Source organism: Oryzias melastigma, linkage group LG15 (assembly GCF_002922805.2).
Source record: "Oryzias melastigma strain HK-1 linkage group LG15, ASM292280v2, whole genome shotgun sequence".
Classification (NCBI taxonomy): Eukaryota; Metazoa; Chordata; class Actinopteri; order Beloniformes; family Adrianichthyidae; genus Oryzias; species Oryzias melastigma.
The window spans coordinates 19,852,755-19,875,175 of NC_050526.1; the positions used below are offsets into that span (position 1 = coordinate 19,852,755).

The 22,421-nt window shown below is 36.9% G+C and overlaps 1 protein-coding gene across 1 annotated transcript; it reads right to left on the reverse strand.

Annotated features, from left to right (window-relative positions):
* Nucleotides 1-7,816: 7,816 nt before the first annotated feature.
* On the reverse strand, nt 7,817-21,340 carry prokr1b (prokineticin receptor 1b). The gene is made up of 3 exons (XM_024296525.2): nt 20,498-21,340; nt 19,208-19,826; nt 7,817-10,338 (listed from the first exon to the last, which is right to left on the reverse strand). The coding sequence occupies exons 2-3, from the start codon at nt 19,672-19,674 to the stop codon at nt 9,633-9,635; spliced, it is 1,173 nt and encodes a 390-aa protein (XP_024152293.1). The 5' UTR covers nt 19,675-19,826; nt 20,498-21,340; the 3' UTR covers nt 7,817-9,632.
* Between the last annotated feature and the right edge of the window lie 1,081 nt (nt 21,341-22,421).

Consider the following 22,421-nt stretch of genomic DNA (forward strand, 5'->3'; position numbering starts at 1 on the left):
ATTTGTTTTTACTTTTATATGTTATTTTACCTTGAAACTGTTCAATGCAGTTAATTTTTTTGTTTTTAACACAGACAAATACAATAATTGATAAACTGGTGACATGGGGGGGGGCGTTTTATTCATTTTCTATGCTTTTAAACCATGAACATTGTGTTTACTTTAAACTTTATTTTTACCTCTAAACTGTTCAATGCAGGGGAAAGAAATATTTTTAACACAGACAAGTACAATAAATGACAAACTGGTGACATGGGGGTGTGTGTGTGTGTGTGTGTGTGTTTAATCCATTTTTGATGCTTTTAAACCATCAACAATGACTTCCTGTTTACGCAATCCAGATTGTTAGGTTTAAATTAAAGTTTGGCATGCATTCCAGATTCCACCACTAGATGGTGTAGTGGTTATGGCTGCGGATTCACATTCAGAAGGTCATGGGTTCGAATCCTGCTCAGGAATAATATGCATTAAATATTTGTTTTTACTTTTATGTTTTACCTTGAAACTGTTCAATGCAGTTAATTTTGTTTTAACACAGACAAATGCAAGACTAGGATGGATTTTACAAAATAAAATAAAATGGTTGGAATGTGACTTTAAATATGCTATTTCAAATTTTTATCAAGCAACACAAAGCTCTGTTTGACACACGGTGTGATTCTAAAACATTTAGTGAGGAGAAAAGGAGCAGCAGAGCCTTGTTAATGTCAAAGGTAGCTTGCTGGAGAGGATCATTATCATCTACGTGTTTGCACTTGCTGTTAACTCGTCAGCCTTTTAAGGAAAGGTCTTCACACACCTAACGGTCCAAGGACTGCGGTAGGGATGCTTAACAGGTCTGGGGAGAATGCCCACACAGGAGAGGTCTGCAGTACTCCAGCATGAACACACAATTTAAGACGTGGCTACAGCATCTCAATAGGATTTAAGTGAAGACGGTGACAAAGCTGCTCACTCCTAAAGCTTTTTTCTTTTTCTTTTTTGTTTTTTAAGCCCTCTTCCTAGGAAGCAGCTCCAGACCATCATAATGTGACCGTCATGTTTGATTGATATGCTATGGACACGCCAGGCATGTGACACGAGTTCAAGAACCTGCATTTGCGAGTTGTATAACTCTTTTTCAAACATAAACTGCAATAATTAAATTCTCCCTTATGAGTTGGTACGTCCAAAGGCATCTGTATGACACCAAATCAGAGTCCCTGATTTGATCAACTCGGTTTGACTTGCGACGTCCGTTGAATGGACGTGTTTTTGTACCGGAAAAAGATCTTAAAAATGTGGAAGTTATGTGTAAGTGTGGGAATTTTTTTCAACCTGAAAGGCATATTTACCCAGCTGTACATAAACATTGGAGGAATTATTTTTGTGTGTCAGAAACAAAGCACCAAATGAAATTACTGCTTTTTTACATCAGTAGACAAAATATGTGGCTAATCTATTCTTTTTTATTGTGACATAAAACCTGTGTTTTTCTTTATTATGTATCTTATCTCTGACATAATATCTATTTCCTCTTTATTTTCCAATATTAAACACTCAGTTTTGACTTTTGCATTATTGTATGTTTCTGTATTTCTAAATTACAATAATGCAGAACATGAAGAAGTCTGAAAGAATACAAACACATGCTCATAACCCTCCACCCATCAGTGGTTATGTTTCATGATTTTTGAAAGGCCAAGATACACTTTTGACTTCCGTAATAATGCTTAGACATCACCCATTATTGTGTTTTGTGTTCTGAATTCAACACTGTTACTGCTTTGCCACGCAGACTGAATTTGAACCAAATAAGAAAAAAAAAATGTGAATGTCAGAGAGGGAAAATAAACAAAGCTCTAACATGAACACACAACTACAATCCACTCTTTAATCGGTTCCTCTGGTACTTGTTGACTTTAAGTCATTACAAGCAATTTTGAAAGAAAGCCTTTGTTATACAATGGTGCAACTGAAAGAAGGCAATTACATTTTTTTGTTGTGTTGAGTAAAAAAATGATTTCAGTTTTGTTTAAACATCTTCTTTCCTCTTAATTAAAAAAAATGTGTCTGCACTTCTCTTTAGTTATTCTTATTGGAAACCTTTATTTTTTTTTTTAAGTCATACAAAACAGAATATTTTCTGAAAATAAGAGTCTTTAGTGAAATCCATTAGACCTTGAGAGACGTATTTCTTAAAAAAGGAATATTTGACTTGTGGATTTATTTCTACACTTAGGCCTGACAGTCCAGAACTTTTTTTTTTCCTACATGCATAAGATCAATAACTTTGTGCTCTATATTCCAAACTGCATTTCAATTTAAAATATGAAATATGTGTACACAGTATTAACAGACTTAAAAAAGACAGAGGTTAGCAGTTTCCTGTATGCCTGGGAGCTCCTACTGAGACTTTTCTATTTTCTTACGTATCTCAAGAATGAACCGTTGAGAAACATTTTGAAGAGAGGCAGAAAACGTCCCCACTGTGTTGTCAACAAAACAGACTAATGGGAACAATAAGCATAGATGTGGTAATAGCAATTTCAACACTTTTCCAGGACTGCAAGATGATTTGCATACAATTTCCATCAAGATGTCAACAGATTAAATTGGAGCCTAACAGCTAAGCAGCAAGAGGTATGACTAAGCTGCTCGTGAGGCAATAAAAGTAACACCTTTCATGTGAAAAGGTGGACAAGAAGGAAAAATACAGGGTGTTATTTGAGTTTAATCATTTGTTTCTGCTTTATAAACAAATTGTTCAATTATATGGAAACAAATTATAAAAAAAAATAACACAGTATTTATGACAATTTAGCTTTGATTTTCAATTTGTTGATGACAATGTGATGACAGCTTCTTAATTTGAAAAGACGGTGAGAAGTAATGTCATAAACACATTCTTATGATCAGGATCCACTACTTATGTTTATCTTTTTGTTTCCATGAAACAGAATAGACTCTGTGAACTTGTGATCGCTATGTTCAGAGTGAATATGATCCACTCCATAAAAAGTACTTGCTGTTCTGTTTTCAAAGCGACTCTATTTTCCTGAACTCAGGACAAGAAATTCATCCAGACGCACACTCATAGTTGGAACTTTGAAATTGTTGGTACTCCCCTCGGTATTGTGTTTTCAACTGTAGTAAGGATTACTAAAAAAAAAAAAAAAAAAAAAAACTGATGTAAGCATGAACTTTGATAGCAACACCATGTAACCTACAAGTTCTAATAAAAAAAAAAAAAAAAAAAATCGCATAAAAACCCAGCAAAAAAGAACCCTGAACCTTCTAGCATAATGAGCAATCAAAATAATAATAATATTTGCTTAGCTCTAAGGTTCAGTGAACTTGCACAGTTTACTTCCAGTTCAAATCGTTTGCAAATTGCAAAATTTGAAGAGGTGAAATTAAACGGGGATGTAGAGAACACTGTGAGCATGACAGATCAGCTGCCTGCAGTTAAAGAAAAAAAACAACCTAGAAAAGAAAAGAAAGGCAGAACCGCCAACATTACATTTCTGCAGGCACTACACAAAGAAAAGAAAACCAAATGCAAAATAAATGTGAATATTTTTATTTTTTTTATTCAAGATAAATTTGCTAAAAACAGAGAAGGAATATAGGGATTTGTCACTAAAATTTGCACACATCTGGTCTGGACAACTCCCACCTACCCCAAAAAGACTACTAAGGAGGCAAAATCATCCAAAAAAAAAAAGAAAAAAAAAAAAAAATGAATGAGGACAAAATCTGAGACGGAGTATTAGGTCTGTTTAAAAAAAAAAAAAAAAGAAAAGAAAATTTAGCTTAAGTTTTAGTTTAGTTAGTTAATAGTTTTAGCTTTTGTTGTTGTGTTGTCGGCTTTTGTGGTAAAGGAAAAGCTAAAATGGCTGCTATGAAGATAAAACTAATAGAAAAACTGCAGTTTTGAAAAACTGTTTTTTATTTTTCATTTAATGCTCTGACCAGGCTGGCAGAGGGGGAGGAGCCTACTCAGTCACAGCAGTTCACACCTTTAATGTTGGATTTGTTTTCTTTTTTTTTTTTTTTTTACACATTTTATTAAGTTAGCACCATCGCACCATTGCTGTCTGTACTTGGTTTATTTCCTGTCACTGGTTGAACTTGGTAGACATTTTTATTTATTCAGCTACTTCACAACTTGATTACCCTGAGTCCAAAAGATTAATTGAATTCAGATGGTCTGTTTTGTTTGGTTTAGATTTGGATTCAGTGGGATTCCCTAAAATGACAGAGATTTAAACACTTCAGTTGAAACTTCTCCCTGTAGTGGTTTAAACGTGACTGTGGAAACCCACATTGTTTCTCCTATTGACCACTGCAGGAAACACCATTGCAGCAACTCCTAGTACTTTCAAAGGTTTCCTGGTTTTTCAGTCCCCCATTTTATCTAAGGATGTCTCTGAGGGAGAAGCTTCTCATTCAACAGGCACTTTGTTGAGGGGCTAAGTCAGACCCTTACATGACTGATGTTCTCTGACTTTAACCATTTTTTTTCTTCTTTTTAGATCTGTTTGGTCTTGAACTTATGTTTATTCAATAAATGATTTAAAATTCCATCATGCCTCTGGGTTCCTGCATTTGGGTCCTTCACAAACTTCATCCCTGACAGGTTGAATATCCGCCGACACTTTTACATTGCAACCAAAGTTTTGTTTCATGGGGAAGCTGTGCGATTTGCAGCCAGACTACTTATAGAAAAAATATTTCACACAAGTTTTGATAATGCATTTCATAAAACAAGGCAGTCAAACAACATGAAAGTTGAAAAAAACTTTTTTATCAACTTGAAAGACATGAAGTGTCATTCAACTATGCAGCAGAAGTTTCGTACAGCCCTCAAGCCATTTCTATCCACTCCACGTCAACTAAGTAAAAGTTCCAACACGTATCCCTTTTATTTTCTGTGCCTTTTCTATTTTATGCTGACATTCTTTCTTTTCGTTTTAGAAATTATTGCTTTGGCTCTTCGTGATCTGTCAGAGCCTCCTTGGTTTCAAATCCATCATGACCTTAGTGTTTATTGACAGATGAGTCTTTACCAAAATGCCACAGCAAACTGTGACACAACCGGCTCCATCAATTTTTCTCAAAATATTATTTCTGCAGGGATCTAAAACGTTCAATTTACCCTTCTAATAGGAAAGTTGGAGTAAGGAAAACGTTGTGCTTTATGCACTTTATTTCTATGTCTGTGATTTAGAAAAAGCTAAATTAGACTAAACAGACTGAACACACGGTTCAATTGAATTCATCTTTAACTGTTTTAATGTAACTAAAATTAGAGGATGTAAAGCAAATAGAACTTTTTTTGCAAAAACTGGGCTATAAATAGACTTTCATTGCTGTAAATGGACCGTGGACAAGTTGATATTTTGCAGCCCAAGCCTTAATTTGAAAGTCTACCAAGCTTCTGCATGTCCACGCTTCTTTGATGATAGCTTTGCATTTTTCACAGGACACGCAGAAGATACTGCTTAGTACATAGACATTAACTTGTTCAGTATATAGACAATGGACCAAAGAAATAGAGAGTGGACACAAAAACATATTTTTGGCATAAATGGAACCACACACGGCTCGGCCTCAGTCAGACTCTGCCTTCAGTGGCCTCAAGGTAAACTGAGTCTGAGACCCCTAAAGACTTGTGGCTCTATTCAAAATGTCAGTATGACATTTTTAGTGAACTTAATGCCTAAAGGACCATAGATTATGCAAAATATACTAATTTAGTTTGAATTAAAGAAAGTTTTTTTTAATTATTTTTCATTTTGTTTAGATATGTTGTTTTTTCCCAATTTGTTTCATATGAGTCTTTTTGCAAAAAAGATGAGACTTTGCAAGCCTTAAAACTTTAACATTTTAATGACTGGTTAAACAACAGCAAAAAACCTGTTTAAATATCCATCTTCTACTGTTTTGATGAGCAGACAGAGTCCTGGTCCTTGGCTCCAGTCACAGCTAAGAGATGTGTAGGATGGAGAAGCGAAGCTGCGAGTAGACAGAGATGCTGGATACTGATCTTTTCAGCCACTGTCTGAACTCTTTAGGGGAGATGCTGGAGTGACTTCCAGTTTAAGGTGCAGCTATTTCTCAGCAGGTGAACCTCAACAGGACTGCTTGTGGATATGACTAATACACTGCTGAAAACGTTTTAAGTAAAGCTGGAACCACGGCTGAAATCAGACAGAGCGTTTCTGAGACGGTGAGGACCAAATTTCATGTTGGTTCTCTGAAATTTGACTTGGATTATGCCTCCGGCCAGCAGCAGCTTAGCCAACGGAATAAGACGATGCTTCAAAAGGTCTGCAGCTAAAAGGTTTACAGTCAGTAAAAAGAAGGTAGAAATAAATCAAATCTGAGGGATGATGGTAGTGAAGGGGAACAACACTGTGATTGAAGATAAACTAAAGAGACAAAGAAATCCCTAAAATGTAAATGGAGCAAAACAAATGCTTCAAAATCTTGTAAGTGATGTTTTTAAAAAATAAATAAATAAAGACTGTAAAAAATAAATGAATGAAAATAAAATTATTGATTTAGAAGGAAGAATTGGTGACATAATTATAAGTGGATCAAATATCAATCATCAGAGTTAAAGCAGAACCCCAGGAGAAGAAAACAAAAATGGAGAAAATACTCCATATAGGAAACAACACATATTGGAATGTCATGCAATAAAAGTTGAAAGTCAAACCATAAGAATTCACGTAAACTATGTGGTAGTGTATCTTGAGTGTTTAACACAAATGGGTTAAATTAACAACAGACTGATGTATGTGCAAATACATTTACCTTACTTTTTGGGGGTAAATAATATTTATAATAATAATAATAACAATATTATGAGGAAGAATAACAACTTCGAATTATAACAATGAAAAGAATAAGTCATTACTAAGATATGAATAAATAAATCACTCATTTTTTATTGGAGTTGTAATCTTTCTTACTCATGCTTTCATCATTAACTTTGGTGTTTTTCTCCTTGGCTATTTACTATTTCATGTGGTTTTGATGTTTTCTTTTCTGCTTAATGAAGAAGACAATGTGAGATTTTTTTTGCAATTTTTTTTTTGTTTGATTTTTTTTTCTTTCATTATGTCTTCTTGGTTTTTGTCCCTTTTTGTGTTTTCTCCTTGTGGACGTTCACCTGGTTTCAATTTGATAATTATCCACAGCTGCCTTGATTTAAAGTGATCATCCTAACTGTATTTCTGGTTTATAGATCACTCTTTTTAATTCTGCTTCTTTTATTTAATTTTTATTTATTTATTAAATTTTTTTTATTTTATTTTAATTTTTTGGTTTTTAATTCATTTTTCTATATTTAATTTTACGAACATTTAAGCTGTTGCCATTAAACTTGTTCCTCTGCAATTGTGTGTCCAACACCGCTGATTCCTGACATTTTTTTTATTTGACCCTTTTTCTAATACATTTTTTTTTCCTTTTCATATTACCTCAATGCCAATTAATGCAAATATGCATCAAAACTACCCTAATTTAGCATCTACAAGAAAGAATAAACATAGGTAATTTTTTGTTTTCATAACTGGAAAAAATTCAGACGTTAAATGGAATTGTGTGTGTGTGTGTGTGTTATTTATTTTAAAAAAAAAGTCATTGTGAATCAAGGCAGCCCTGCCCCTTGACCAACTAATTCTCACCTTGGTGGTTTGACACATTTATCTCACCTGCATATGTTATTTATTACTTTACTCCACCAGCTGAGCTTATAAATTATTCTCAGTTCATTGTAATGGAAAGGAGTCCTGACATTGATTCTCTAATTCAGAACCACGCAGCAGGAAGAATGTAAAATTCATAAGATGAAATGTTAACACATGTTCAGCAATGAGACTTGGATTGATAATTACTAATATAGCTTCTGATGCACGTCTAGGAATAAAAACGTAAAGGTCCGAGGGTAAAACCCCCTATGTCTGCCTCTGGTTTGGTTGTTCTTTTCTGTCACTTCCTGTGCTTTATAATTCCTGACAAAATATAGCCAAACTCTTTAAATTTTCATAAGTACCCAGAAAATTCATACATGTATCTGGGCTTCTTTTTTTTCCGTCGTCGCAGTTGCAGGAGCAGCACTTGAATTTAGTTGAGTGTTTATTGAGGCACCTGTGTTCCTCTGCAGTGATTTGCATCGTGACTAACCAATAAACCCCACTAATCTTGTTTCTTTTTTAAATCCCTCTCAATACATGCATGAAGTTAACCTGTTTAAACACCCAGGAACATGTTTTCCTTTTGAAAAAAAAAGAAAATTATAACAATAAATTTGTCATTTTAATTCCAACTAAATAAATCCAACACAGCACTTTTTTCTGGTGTAATTCTTTATTACTAATCCAGAACACAAATGCATTTTTCAACAAAAAACATGCTTAAACAATGAAACGAACAGGTTTTATCAATAACTTATATGAGGACATTTATGAATGTGTCCTTTTTGTTTATTTTTTTTTGCTTTTTTTCAAGCTTGCGTGCAAACTTTATCTGTCCAAAAATCTATTAAAACCATAAAGTCTAACAAAAAACAAACATCAACAATCGCAAAACATCTATTTAAGACTCATATATAACTAATAAAAACTGTTCCAACTATTTACCACGATAATAAATCACAGTGTCAAAGACACACTATAACATTAACACAATGCACTTTTTATGTGCTTTATCTACATCAGGGGTCTCAAACTGGAGGGCCATTTGTGGCCCAAAGACGATATTTCTCCTTCTTAATATTAAAGTTTACTGTCACAAGCTTTGAAAGAAGGGCACTTTTTCAGTGGTTTGTGCGGCGCTAAACAACCAATCACGGTAGGGTATGTAGCTCTTGGGGACGTGACACTGACCGGGCTTGAAGCAGGGGAAATTTTAGGGCAAGAAACCTGACACCTGCTCCACATTAATTAGGTCCTTACTTTTTTTTTTTGTTTGTTTTTAAAAAGTGACCTCGCAAGTAATTTTCTCAACATGTGCAGCCAGGGCCGTATGGGGTTCCACATGTGTCTAGAATATGCTTTTGCGTCCACTATGTCCATTGAACAAGTTTATTAAACATTTCTTCATGTCTATGTACTAAGCAATATCTTCTGCTTGTCCATCCTTTTTTGATGATAGCTTTGCATTTTCTTTGTGATGTTTCATCTTGCTTCAAGTTTGAAACTTGCATTTGCTATTGTCGTTGAATCTGGTCGTCAGAAAAGTCCTTAGCAACAGTTGCTAGCGTTGTTTGCTCCTGTCGTTTCACGAGACACGCAGAAGATATTACTTAGTAATACTTAGACATGCACAAGTGTTCAATAAACTTGTTCAGTGGACATAGATAAAGGACCAAAGACATAAAAAGCGGACGCAAAAACCTATTTTTGGCACAAATGGAGCCCCATACAGCCCAGCTTCAGTCAGACTCTGCCTTCAGTGGCCCCAAAGTAAATTGAGTTTGAGAACCCTGATCTACATATGACTCTCGAAAAGGTGCTGCTGTTGTACTTTATGAAATGTATTTTTGTCTTATGAGGAAAACAAATTTTCAAAATCACGAACAGCTTTGTAAATTACAACTATCTTTTGAAATCTCTGAGGCAATCTGGTTTTAGTTTGTCTCACCTCAGGTGGATACATTCAATCTCTTCAGTAACAGGCATAGAGGAGGTCCTTAAATCCATCTCATCCACTGTCTTACTGGGCGCATATGTTGACCGCCAACGCAGAAGTACAATTTTCTTCAGGTACTTTACCGTGTTATTCTTGACACTCACAAAACAGAAGGTATTGATCATGCTGTTGCTCATGGCAATGCACTCGATGATGTAAAAAGCCACAAGTGAGTTCCTTTGCCGAGAGATGAGTGTTGGATAGAAATCTCGCAGGATGGTGTAGCCGTAGTACGGTGCCCAGCACAGGATGTAGGCGGTCAAAATCCCAATCAGAACCATCACCGTCTTGCGGCGGCAGCGCAGCCTCTTCCTAATCTGCTCCGTCTGGAAACCGGGGACGTTTTTGAACCACAGCTCTTTGGAGATGTGGGCGTAGCAAATCGCCATGACGATCACGGGCCCAACAAACTCGACAGCAAACACAAACATGAAGTAGGAGCGATAGTAGGCCTGCTGGTCCACAGGCCATATCTGTGCGCAGAAGACTTTGTGGGTGGTCGGGTCGGTGCCGCCGTGTGGGTATGTGGTCTCACAGGCAAAATAAGCTGATGGAATCGATATCAGAATAGGAACGATCCAGACCCCGGTTAGTAGGCAGTAGGCTGTTTGGTACTTCATTCGAGGTCTGAGAGGATGGACGATTGCCATGTACCTGGATAGACACAGAGATAATGTTGCATTAAAGCATTCATATCAATGGAAACTAGCAGCCTGATCATGTTTGTGAAAGCTCTATAGAATGATCTATAAGCATTTCAGCTACCACTGTACAAAAGGTTCTATTATCAAACTGAATATTTTATTCAGACTCAAGGTAACACCATGGATGCAATGCTTTCATACTTTGGCACAGAGTATGAAAAGTTATTATGAAGTTGAGTTCTAAGAAACTTTGTAGCTTTTTTTTCTTTTGCAGCTAAAAGCACATTTAAGTACATTAAGTACAGTTTATAAAACATATGAACTCGTATTTTCCTTAACCACATAAATCTGTAAACCATTTTGGGGGAAAAATGTATACCTCCTTTTGGATATATATATATACAGTTCACAAAAATTAAAGGAACACTTTTTTTATTGGGCCTGGCATGAAATGAATTAAACCTGTCTGATAATTTTCTTTTTGGTAAAGCAGTGGAAGCCCTCGTTAATCAATTTCAGCTGTATTGGTATTGATGGAATTAACAACAGGTGCACTTCAGTGGCAACAATTAGAAAACCCTCAAAACAGGACTGGTGTTACATGTGGAGGTCATTTCAAGTTTCTCCCTCTTGATCTTTTTTGGCTGGTTTTCCACTCGTGCTGATTTTGGCTTGATAATTATCTCTACTGGCAGTATGAGGCGATTCCTTAACCCTACAGAAGTTGCACAGGTTGACCAACTTCTCCAGGATGGCACATCCACACGTGCTGCAGCAAGGTTTAATGTGTCTCCCAGTACAATCTCCAGAACATGGAGGAGATTTCAGTAGACTGCTGGTTATTCTTGGAGAGCTGGACAGCTCCTCAACCCCTCAGCAGGACTGATGCCTGCTCCTTTATGCAAGGCGGAACAGACTGAGCACTGCTCGTGCTCTACAGAATGACCTCCAGAAGGCCACTGGTGTGAATATCTCTACCCAAACAATCAGGAACAGACTTCATGAAGGTGGCCTGAGGGCCCCACATCCTGTAGTGGACCCTGTGCTCACTCCCCAGCACTGTGGAGCTCCACTGGCATTTCCTCAAGGATGAAGGAATTGAAACAATTGAATGGCCTTCACGATCCCTCTGACTTAAACCCAGAGACTTCAAATGTCAAAAATTGTGTTTTGCTTGTTTGTGTTTATGGATTTAATAGAGTACAAAGACCTACAAAAATAATTACCCACTTTCATGACAGAACACTGGATTTTCTATCAAAGGCTTCATACATTTATAAGTTGTTATTGTATGCCAAATTTCAAATTAATATTTTTGCTGGCTTGTTGCCAAATATTCAAATTTAAACCTTTCATTGCTTGTAGTTTAGAGCCCAGCAAACATTGGTGTTAATACAGGGTCATATTACTGAATTTCAGAAATCTATGGAAGGGTGGGAAAACCTTTTTATCCTTCTTTTAATTCATTTTTTTCCTATGGGGTATTCTTGCCTTTTAATTAAGCTCGTCATTTTACCAGGGTGCCCTGCTAAGTGACAGTTGAAATTGTCTCTAGCCTTCACCCTTCTTCAGGATGAGATAACGTGAATATATTAAATCAGAAAAAATGATTAATTAATTCAAATTTCCAATTGATTTAACTTGAAGAGGAGCTGATGCTCCTAAATTTTGTCTTGCCATCTGTTCCATCTTTAAATGCACTGTTTTGCAGCTAATAAAATCAGCAGTGCAGGTTGTTTGCAGTTTTTAAAGATTAAAAATAAATCTGCAGTGCTGTAGTATAGATGAGATCTGGAGACGTGTCATAGAGAGATAGCAGAAAGGTATCCCACATCTAAAAATACTAAAACATCACATAGAAGAGATGTTTTGGCAGAAAACAAACTAAATACACATATCATCCTCAATTAAACAGATCGATCAGTAACTCTTTGGATTTAAGCTGTAAATCTGGAGAGAAAGGTGATGCAGAGCAAATAACCACTTCACATTTAAAAGAGGACAATACTCCCTTTTGAGTCCCCAAAACATACAAATAATTCCTGCAATAAAGGATGCGCTGTGATATTTATAGTGTACAAGTGTTGAAGCTTGCAGTTTGGAAATGTGGTTTTCATTGAAGCCAGATTTCTTTAAAAAAGTTGAGGGGAAAACAAAACTTTTTTTAAAGAAAACTGTGTGGGAGTTCAAGGCACGCTGGAGAAAATCAACAGAAGCCTTTTGAGAGAGTTAGGCTTCCGTAGATACTCACAGAACTGTGACTAAAAAGAAATGTCCTAATATAGATAAGATTAGTGAGGAAACAACCACAGAAGATAAAGGTGTTTAATCAAAGTTAATTCATGCTGTAGCTATAGAACTAACCATAAGTTCTTCCATCCTCTCTCCTCACCCATTAATCCACCCCTTCTTTATGCGGGTTTCTATCGTCATGCATTGATTCATCCCAACACTTCCACCTCATTCCTTTTCTTTAAATGCACTCCTGATCCAGCAAATGCTTTTTTTCTTTTTCCTGTTCTTCCTCAATGATTTGACATCATTTCTGGTCTGCTGTCAGATCTAGTTTGGTAAGAAGTAAAAGGATCACAATTATTCCAGTTTTCTTGCCCAGGTCACATTCCAACTTTGCATGTTGTCATACTTGTTTTTACTTTTATCAGTGTTGAATACATTTGTATATAAAAAAAACCCTCTAATTACAGTGTTATTCAGACGATAAGGACCCTTTAAAATCCCTTAAATGGTCATGTGCATGACTTTTGTTTGTGCTCATGACCTCAGACCGGTCTTATCTGGTACACGGCTCTCAAGAATCTCTCAAATGTTTTAGTATGACTTTGGTAAGCTACAAAGCTGCACTGCTTGATAGATTGTTGGCACACCAAGGCTACTGTAGTCAGGAGTCTGGCAGAGTGATGCATACAGTCCTGTGAGGTAAAAAAAAAAGTGAGTGTATTTTGTAATTCATGTGTTACCGTTGAACAATGTTGAGTTATACTCAGTGAGTTGAAGAAAGTTTGATGTTTCTGTTTTGTTGAAATCTCCACAAAGGATTCTTATTGTAGATAAAAGGTAATTACAGTGGTCCCTCATTAAATCGTGAGTCATCTTTTTTTTCTTTCTTTTCAGCACCCTGCCCTGTGTTCTGGCTCCTGATTGGTTGTTGACCCTGTCAATCAATCCCCTTCTTGTCTCCTGTTCAGTTTTCCTCATTTATATAAATCTTTGATCATAATCAGATCTCTTTTTTAATCAATAATACTCTACCTATTTTCTATAAGGGTTTGAACTTTTAGACTTTTTAGAGAAAAGTGTATAAAGTTTGTAGTAAGGACTTTTTCCAGCCTTCAAACATATGTTAATCAAACTTCACAACTTTCCCCTATTGTGGATTATTTATGGAACGTATCTCCTCAAATTAGCACGACATTGTACACAATAACAACAGTTCACTAGAAAACTTCCCATCAACCCCTCAGACCAATCATCTGTTGCTACTTTAGGCGTTCAGATACACATACAAAAAATGTTTATTGATGAAAAAACATTCAATGCACTACTGCTTTTCTGATTCTGGTGTCTCTTTTTTCAAGCACCTACAATGTATATAATGGAAGAGTAGAATAACTTTTTAATGTAATTTTTCCTTCACCTTGAATTTATGGAATTTTTCCTTTCTTTGCACTTGATACCCAGAGCTGTTTGTAACAACTGAATTTCCAAACGGCCAGATCAATAAAGTTTTTATTTTACTTTAGTGAAGTCATTCCACATTAATGACTGTTTTGCTTTGTTTAATGTGTCTCATAATCCTGGGCAACCTATAATCAGGAAAAACACCAGAACTTGTAGTGTGATTTCTGATTAGTAAACATGTACAGCAAGGACGTGGGATTTATTTGATACAAATCATAGTTTTTACCAGTAATTGTCGTGTAAATCTGCACAGGCAAATCATGTTATTTTTATTTTGGTATTTCAATGATAAAAAAATCTAGTTTCAGTCATTTTAAATATGTGGTTCATATTTATCACTAACTGTAAAGCATAAAAGCAGTTCCATTTATAGAGGTAAGAAGTTCATGTAAGGATCTGAGAGGATTTAAGGAGCTATTAAAGGTCTTGTCACCTCAGTGCAACATGAGTAGGCCTCTAAAATTAAAACAACATTCCGCTTTTTACTGTTTTTATTTGCGCTTGTGCGTCTTCCGTTTGTTGCATGTTACAAAGTTCTCTTTGCAGACATCTTTCTGAACTTTCTGTAATAAACTGAGCATGTCTGGTGATTGCAGCTGTGCTCTGTCAAACTAAAAGCCCTCTTGACTCAGAAAGCACTGACGCCTGAAGACTTCAGACAATGTTTGGTTTCACCTGAGGTTTTTTGTTTTTATCTCTTAAGTGCTTCCACAGAACAAAGACATCAAGCCTTTTTTTATTTGGTTCTTAGGCCCCTAATTTGTATTTCCTTTTATCATCTTTCTTTTGCTTTTTTCAACATATAAACTTAGACCAAATCCCATTGGCACCATATCCCATTCCGCTTAAAGAAGTTTAAGCCAATTGTTATAGGATCTGAGTCATTTCCCTAGCTGTAGTTTCAACTCCTTTCGAGAAAATATATCATAAGGCATTCCCTTCAAATTAAAAAAAATATTACTGTTTTTTTCACTTGACATCCATAAATAGACCTGTAAGATGAATTATTTAGATGCTTACTGGCATCCTAATGAAGACTCTTCATCCTACCTCTGTTTACTTTAAACCCTTCCAATAACTGAGGAAAATGTCTTGTTTACGTACCACAACATATAGTCATATTTTTTTTACATTTCCCACTATAAATTAATTAAAGTATGACATATAAGGTGGCAAAATTGAGATTCTAATGAAAATGTTTCTCGCTGGGTTAACAGAAAAACAGACCAATAGATGTTCATGTATTCATACCATCAGAATGCAAACTGAACGCTAAAGTTTTACTGACTAATACCTACGAACATCTTATGATAAAACACAGCATGCCCTTCAGAAGTTAAATTTTTAATCTAAAAAAAAAACATTATTCTGAAAAAATTTTATTTTTTGCCAATCCTTTCCGTAAAAAAATCCTATTTGCTTTTTATTTACGTTACTGTTCCTATTTCAGGGTTTTCTGATTGCATACAACTCTTTTTTTATTTCATATTGAAGATTTTTTTTTTCTTTCCATATTACAAAATGGACCCTCGAGCTGTTTTGCATCTGACCTGGGTGGTTAATGCAGCAATGAAATAAGGGCTGGAGTGAAGGATCTGAGTCCAGAAAAGACTAATGACGGTCAGAATTTTTCAGCGTCCTAAAAACCCCGTATGAAAGAGAAATTTTACCATCACATAATATCTTAAAAAAAGATCAAAGTTGCATCAAAATGACTCATAACTTGCGAGTTGCAGAGTATCTTTCTCCTAAAAAAAGGTAATAGTTAAGTGTGGAAAATGTATTTACTCTGCCGTCAAAATAAAAGAAAAACAAAATAGCATGTTTGCTTGGAAGCCTCAATGTAAACCATAATTTTCTATGATTTTAGAAGTTATCTGTTTGATTGAAGTTTTTGTGGAAAACATTCAAAAAACATGTTACTCAAACAACCAGGAGGTAGTTAAAAATGTATTTAATGACACCTTTGAAGATTTGTTTTTCCATTTTATCTACACCCTTCAGGGGTCACCACAAGCAATTTGGCTTTGTTTTTTTTTACAGCAAATGCCCTTTAACCTGGACTGTGGACTGGCATATGGGAAGACTGCAAAGCGCCCCCACCTGGTTGCAGTAGCTTGCAGTACCTGGTAGTCCTAAGCTTTGTTTACATCAATTTGCACGTCAGGGGTGTCCAATTTCAATGTTAAGTCAATGTACATACATGACTAAAGGTATGGGGCGATTCAGTGTCTGGCGCAGTGCAACGATATGAAAGCAGCGTGTTTCGGGCATTGTGGCGCAATGTTTTCAGAGTTCAAATATCTCAACTTTGATGAACCCAGTTGGGACTAGGTTTTGGCCCATGACGTGTTAGTGACGTGTTCAGTCCGTCCAAAACCAACACAGAGGAGAATCTGATTGTTCTCTTTCTGATCGAACGCATTCTCACTCCCAGCTCGACACATATGGACGTATGGTTCAGGGACCCCTCCACGTCACTTTCTGACGCTCAGAGTGTCCCCAACTCATCATTTTTTGATGTGCTGGCTGTTTCCATTAAATAAGGGGTCCCCAACCTCCAGGCCACAAACCAGTACCGGTCCCTTGGTACCGGGCCACAGTCTTAAATTAGGGGTGTCCAATCCTCAGTTGGGGTCCGGTCCTGGACCAGGACGCAGACCAGACTGGTACTGATACCCTAACCCGGTACCCCAACCTGGTACCGGGTCTGGTAGTGTGTCACGAGGGTTGGAGACCCATGATTTAATGGGAACAACCAGCAAGTGAAAAAACGAATTGGTGACCCCCAAAATGGGCTGAACCAAACATCCATACTGTATATGACGAGTTGGGAGTGAGAATGTGTAGTCTGATCAATTAGATGTTTTTTCCTACTGACATTAAAACAATAATTAATAGGTGTTCTAATAATATTTTAATTTGTATTCTTTCCCTAAGACCAATAAGGACAGCGAGTTGTCAAACTGAGTCACAAAGAGACAGAAGTACCGCTGAAAGCGCCCGAGCACCTGCAGTAGATGGTGAATCTCACAGTAATGAGAGAGTCTCTGAATGGTCTCATAAACCCAGATATAGAAGTGATTACCAAAGTTTTTATAGAGCTTATCAAAAAAATAACCAAACCTCTCAACACCATCCTTGGTCTTCCTGAGTTGATATACAGATATTAGGTCAATGCTTGTATGTAGTGATGAGGCTAAAAACTTTTGACCGTATCTCCTCCCACATGTATCAGGGCCGTCAAGTATATCAACACATTTTTTGGACAAGCGTGGAGCAGCAAATTTGGCACACTTCGAAAGAGGCTTGAGTGTGAATTTGATATGCAAATCAAGAATCTGCTTAGGCTTTTAGATCAGATAAGTTCAAATGACTAAGATCAACTTTATTAACTCCCATAAGGAAATTCAGTTGTAGTAGCAGAACAAAAATATAAATATAAAGTATTTGCAGCGATCGAGCGATCAACTCCTGATCGGAAGATTCCGGGTTCAATTCCCATGTGTCGAAGTGTCCTTGGGTAAAACACTGAACCCCACATCGCCTCTGGTGGAAGGTTGGTGCCAGTGTGTAATGGTGTGTGTGAACGGGTGAATGGGTCTGTGACTGTAAAAGAAAGCTTTCACGAAAGTAGAAAAAGCACTATACAAGTACACCCCATTTTAAGTCTGTCACAAACCCTATACTTTTCAAAATTGGACACTTTTGGATGAATATGTTGCATGCTATGCCCAATACAACCAACAACTAACTCAACATCACAGAGACCTGACTGAATCCATCCATACTGGATGAGTTTGTGAGTATGGAGGTGGTTATACATTTAGCTAGGACAGAGGCAACTCAAAAGTCGATTTTTTTTTTTTTTGTTTTTTAACTTGAGGTAGAAGCTTTATGCATTTGTACCAACAAGAACTGGTGCAAGAATGTGGAACTTTGTGGAACAGCAGTGTGCATTCTAGTAGTAGCACCAAAGACGTTCCGGTTGAGCTGTGCCAATCTATTGGTGTCCTGCAATCTGTACATCCAGAGGAGGTTTTTTGTCGTGGAAAGGGACCTCAATCAGGCCAATATAAAACCTGCTTTTCCTCACTTCTGGCAGTATATGAAATTCATAACAAGTGGGTTCGCATGGAAATTTTTAACACTTCACTCCACCAGGCTGTGGTAGCACCATGCTTTAAGACTGCTTTAAGACCCATTCCACCTGTAAAATGGACTTTTCTCACAGCAAGCCTTAAGGGAAAAAAGGCTTAACAGCCTTCACAGAAGGGCAGCCAAGTTCAGGAATAACTTGTACTGCTGTACTCCACATAACACTTACCATCCCTCCTCCAATAATACTTATATTTTTCTTTATGTTATTTCTATTTATCATGTCTTGACAAACAGCATCAACATTTTCTTTTTTATGTTAATCCAATATTGTTGGGCTATGTTGATAAAATCGATTTGAATCAATTCAAGCAGATTTATAATCGATTCATAAAAATATAGATCGATTTAGCACACAAAGCTAAAGTCTGCTAGCTTGATGCTAACATTTAATAGAATTTCCCATAGGACGGCTAATGCTAACACTTGGTCAACATAAGCATATATTTCTGACTAAACTAACATCTTTATAAACTCGGGGATGAATTTTCTAAACTCTTTTAAGGAAGTATTTTTTAAAGTATGATATTAACAATCTAATTATTTCACAGTACGTGAACTGTATCAGATTAGTATAAATATATTCAAAACATATAGCAGATTATTGATGTATTTCTAAACAAATGTGTAAAAAATTGGAATCAAATTGATCCAGGCTCTAGTGAATAAAATTGAATCGTTTCTTTAATTATTACTATTACTTTTGCTAAAATGACAAAATACTTGGTTTTGAAAGCTTTTTGTAGAAAAAAGAATGATTATCTTAGATTTTTTTCTAAACTTGTTGCGGTAAATACCTTAGATTTACAAAACACTATTGTGTTGTTGGCTCTGCTCTAGAAAATTTTGTGAGATTGCTTCTTTTGTGCTTTTTTGTGTAAATAGTGGAAGAAAAAGTCTTGTTGTGAGGCTGTATGGGTGTAAATTTGCTGAAGCAAGCAGTACCGGGATGCTGAAAAACAAACTGACAGAAAGAAAAAAGAGTTTACAGACATGCCAAATTTAGATGGAGAAACACTCACCTGTCAACTGCAATGGCAAGCAAGGCGTTTGTAGACACGTAGAGTGACACAGTCCTTAGATAGTTAACAGAGGCACACATCACCAGTCCGTGATCCCATGACAGATGCTTGACCACATAATAGTCCACCAGAAATGGGCAGCACACCACTGCTACTATAAAGTCTGAGATGGCCAGATTTGCAATGAGCAGGTTGGTGAGATTGCGGAGCTTTTTGTAGCGAGTCAGCGTGGCAATGAAAATCAAGTTTCCCAAGCCACAAACGAGCATGATGCACACAAGAACCACTCCGATGACAATCGTGGCCACGAAGAAGGCCTGACCCTGCGTTGTGTCCGGGATCTCGTCAGGCGGGACGCCGTAGTCCGTGTCGTAGCCGTCGGCGTAGTGATCCCACTGACCATCCGGGAGACTGTCCTGTATCTCGGCAGAAGCTCCTGTCACTCGGCTGACGTTCACGTCGCCCATCTCTCGGCGCAGACTTGGATTTAATTAGACAGAGTGACCCAGAGGTTTAAGAGTTGACCGGGGTTGCACTCGCTTCATGTTCTCTTCTTCAAACAAGATATTAGAGCGAACATTTGAGCAGCCTGTGTTTTCTTTGCCAGACACATCTTTTCCTGAAAAAGAATTTCCAATTCTTATAATCTTATTTTAGGAGCAGCAAGCAGACACATCTTAAATAATTACACATATAATGCATTTGAGAGTGGAGTGATTGTCATTTATAACAAAGCTACATTAACGGCAGCCTTCAGCAAATCTAATGCTGACTTGACCATGAACCAGACTTCTTTCTACAGGATTTTCTTTATTTTTTCAGTTTCAATTGAATCAAAGTCTTTGCTTTTGAGCTGAACTGACCTTGATTTTTTTTCCCCTCATCTTAAAACAATGAAATATATACTGTGTAAAATTAGCATTCATGGCAGTGTGACCTATTGCATGAGATCTTACAGGTGTGTCTGTGGCAGCATTTCTGTGTTAAAAATTTGAAGCATTTTTTAATTCAAAACATAAAAATATAATGAAAGGAGACTCAACAGACAGAAGCTGGAGGAAAACATCCTAAATGTTGCAGAAGCACAACCTGGACAATGAGGGGGGAAAATCCCACGTGAAAAAATAAAGATCCCCTTCATCCGTGCTTAGTTTTACAATTATTTTCTCACTAACAGGCCACTTGTGTGAAGGAGAGCGACACAAAATGCAAATATTATACCATCCAGGCTCTTTAATTGGCATTGAAGCCATTCTAATAAAACGTAAAAAGAATGTTCCAGCTACTTACCAGTGAGGAGTCTAAAAGGTGGCTTTTCTTCGACCCCAAATAATAAATATCTTTAAAATTTTTGAGACTAAACGCCGTATTCCTGAGCTCCCTCCTTTCCTCCAGCCTCCCTGAACAGTGTTTGCATCTGCTGACAGATCGTTCTCGCGCCTCTTTGGATGGAAAAGTTGCGCGCGTTCTCTCCTGCGCCTGGACCGTTGGAGAGGAGGGGGCGCGGCACAGACGCGGTGCGCGCGTCTCCAAGGGGCTGAAGAAGGGGAAGGTGGACCTGATGATGATGGCCGAAAGTTCACCAGTTTAGATGGACATTTATGAATCCACACAAATCTCCTTTATGGAGGGGGTGATAGAGCGGTGAAGGACGTTCCCTTCATGACAGGCAGGGAGCCCCCCATGAATGTGCGGCAAGAAATCTTTCTTCTACCTTGTGTGTCACTCGAAACCGTCTTTTTATGTAACTGATAATTAGCTGGGGTGACCCATTTCTAAGCTGCACCACTCTCTTTGGGGAGGAGGTGGATGCGTAAAGTGTGGGGTGCAGCCTCTTTGATCAAATTAATGACTTCTAAGTTGGAGACATTTTTACCTCCCTCAAAAAAGAGAAAACACATTCTGTGAGATGTGTTACTTTTGTAGAAACTAAAAAAAAAAAAAAAAGATCTAGCCTACTTTAGACCACATGGAGGCAGCAGAAACAAGCAGGAAAAAGCGTCTAAACATTTTAATGAGTAAATCTGCACCCTAATTCGGATTTTAATTAACAAAAAAAATGTTTTTTATACTTCAGTAAAGCAGTTTGTCACAAAACTTCTTTATTTTTCATTATGATTATCTAAAATCAGTTTGAAAGCTTCATTTGCTCGCAATAAATAAATTGTCCTCAATTAACTTTTTTTTTGTGGAAATATTTTTTCAAAAATAACTTACTCTGATGAAACAGTTCTGACAGCATTCAGTTGAGTGTGTCGCACATGTATGTGCTATTGTTTCATGTTATTTCTTCTTCAACCATTTAAATCAAACTTCACTCGTTTTTCTCTCTCAGTTTTCTCGTTTGGATCTGGAGGATTGCAGTTGTCTGCTGGGATCGAATTGTCCCCAGGCAAGACTTTGAACCCTGCACTACCCCTGTTCTGTCAGTCTGCGTGGAGTGCCTGAATGGCTGATGAAAAAAAATAAAATAAAATAAATCCCTGCACACACACAAAGCATTCAAAACGTCTGCAGGATGGATTAATGCTGTATTATTTTTGGCTAATTCACATGTACGAAAGTACAGTTTAAAAATAAAAATTCATCCCTTTTAATTATTGGAACAGCTTTTGGGCATTAATAAATATTTGGTAATTGCAATATGGTCTCTGCAAATAGGTCAGTGCTTCTGTGCCGCAGGATTGCCTCGTGATTTGCCTCCAACATTTTCTGCTGCTCATCCAGGGATCTTCTCTTACCTTCTGCTTTATCCGCAGGGATGCTAGAGAAGCATCAATCCACCTGATCATTTTATTAATCGCTCATGTCTGAAAGACTTATCACTCAAATGGTGATAAAGGAGGGGAAGCAGGTAAACTCCTGGACCCTTTTAGAGACCTGAGCTTGTCATAACATAATTGTTAGTCCAGTGACTATTCATGGAAAGCTGCTCTGATTTCCAATCTTTAGGTAAAGTTTATGACCTGAATATAAATTTACTGATAAATCCCCCTTCAGCTTTAGCTGCCACTTTAAAACAAATCATAGTCTGCAGACTCTGCTCCAGGTAGTGTCAGTTTCATATTCTAACATCAAACATTTACAGCCCTAAGAAGCTGATTAACTCCTTATCTGACTGAGATCTATGACCTCAGACCTAAAGCTGTTTTTTAAAATGATTTTATCCCAACTATTTCACATTTAATCTACAAGGCATGTGGAGATTGTTTGA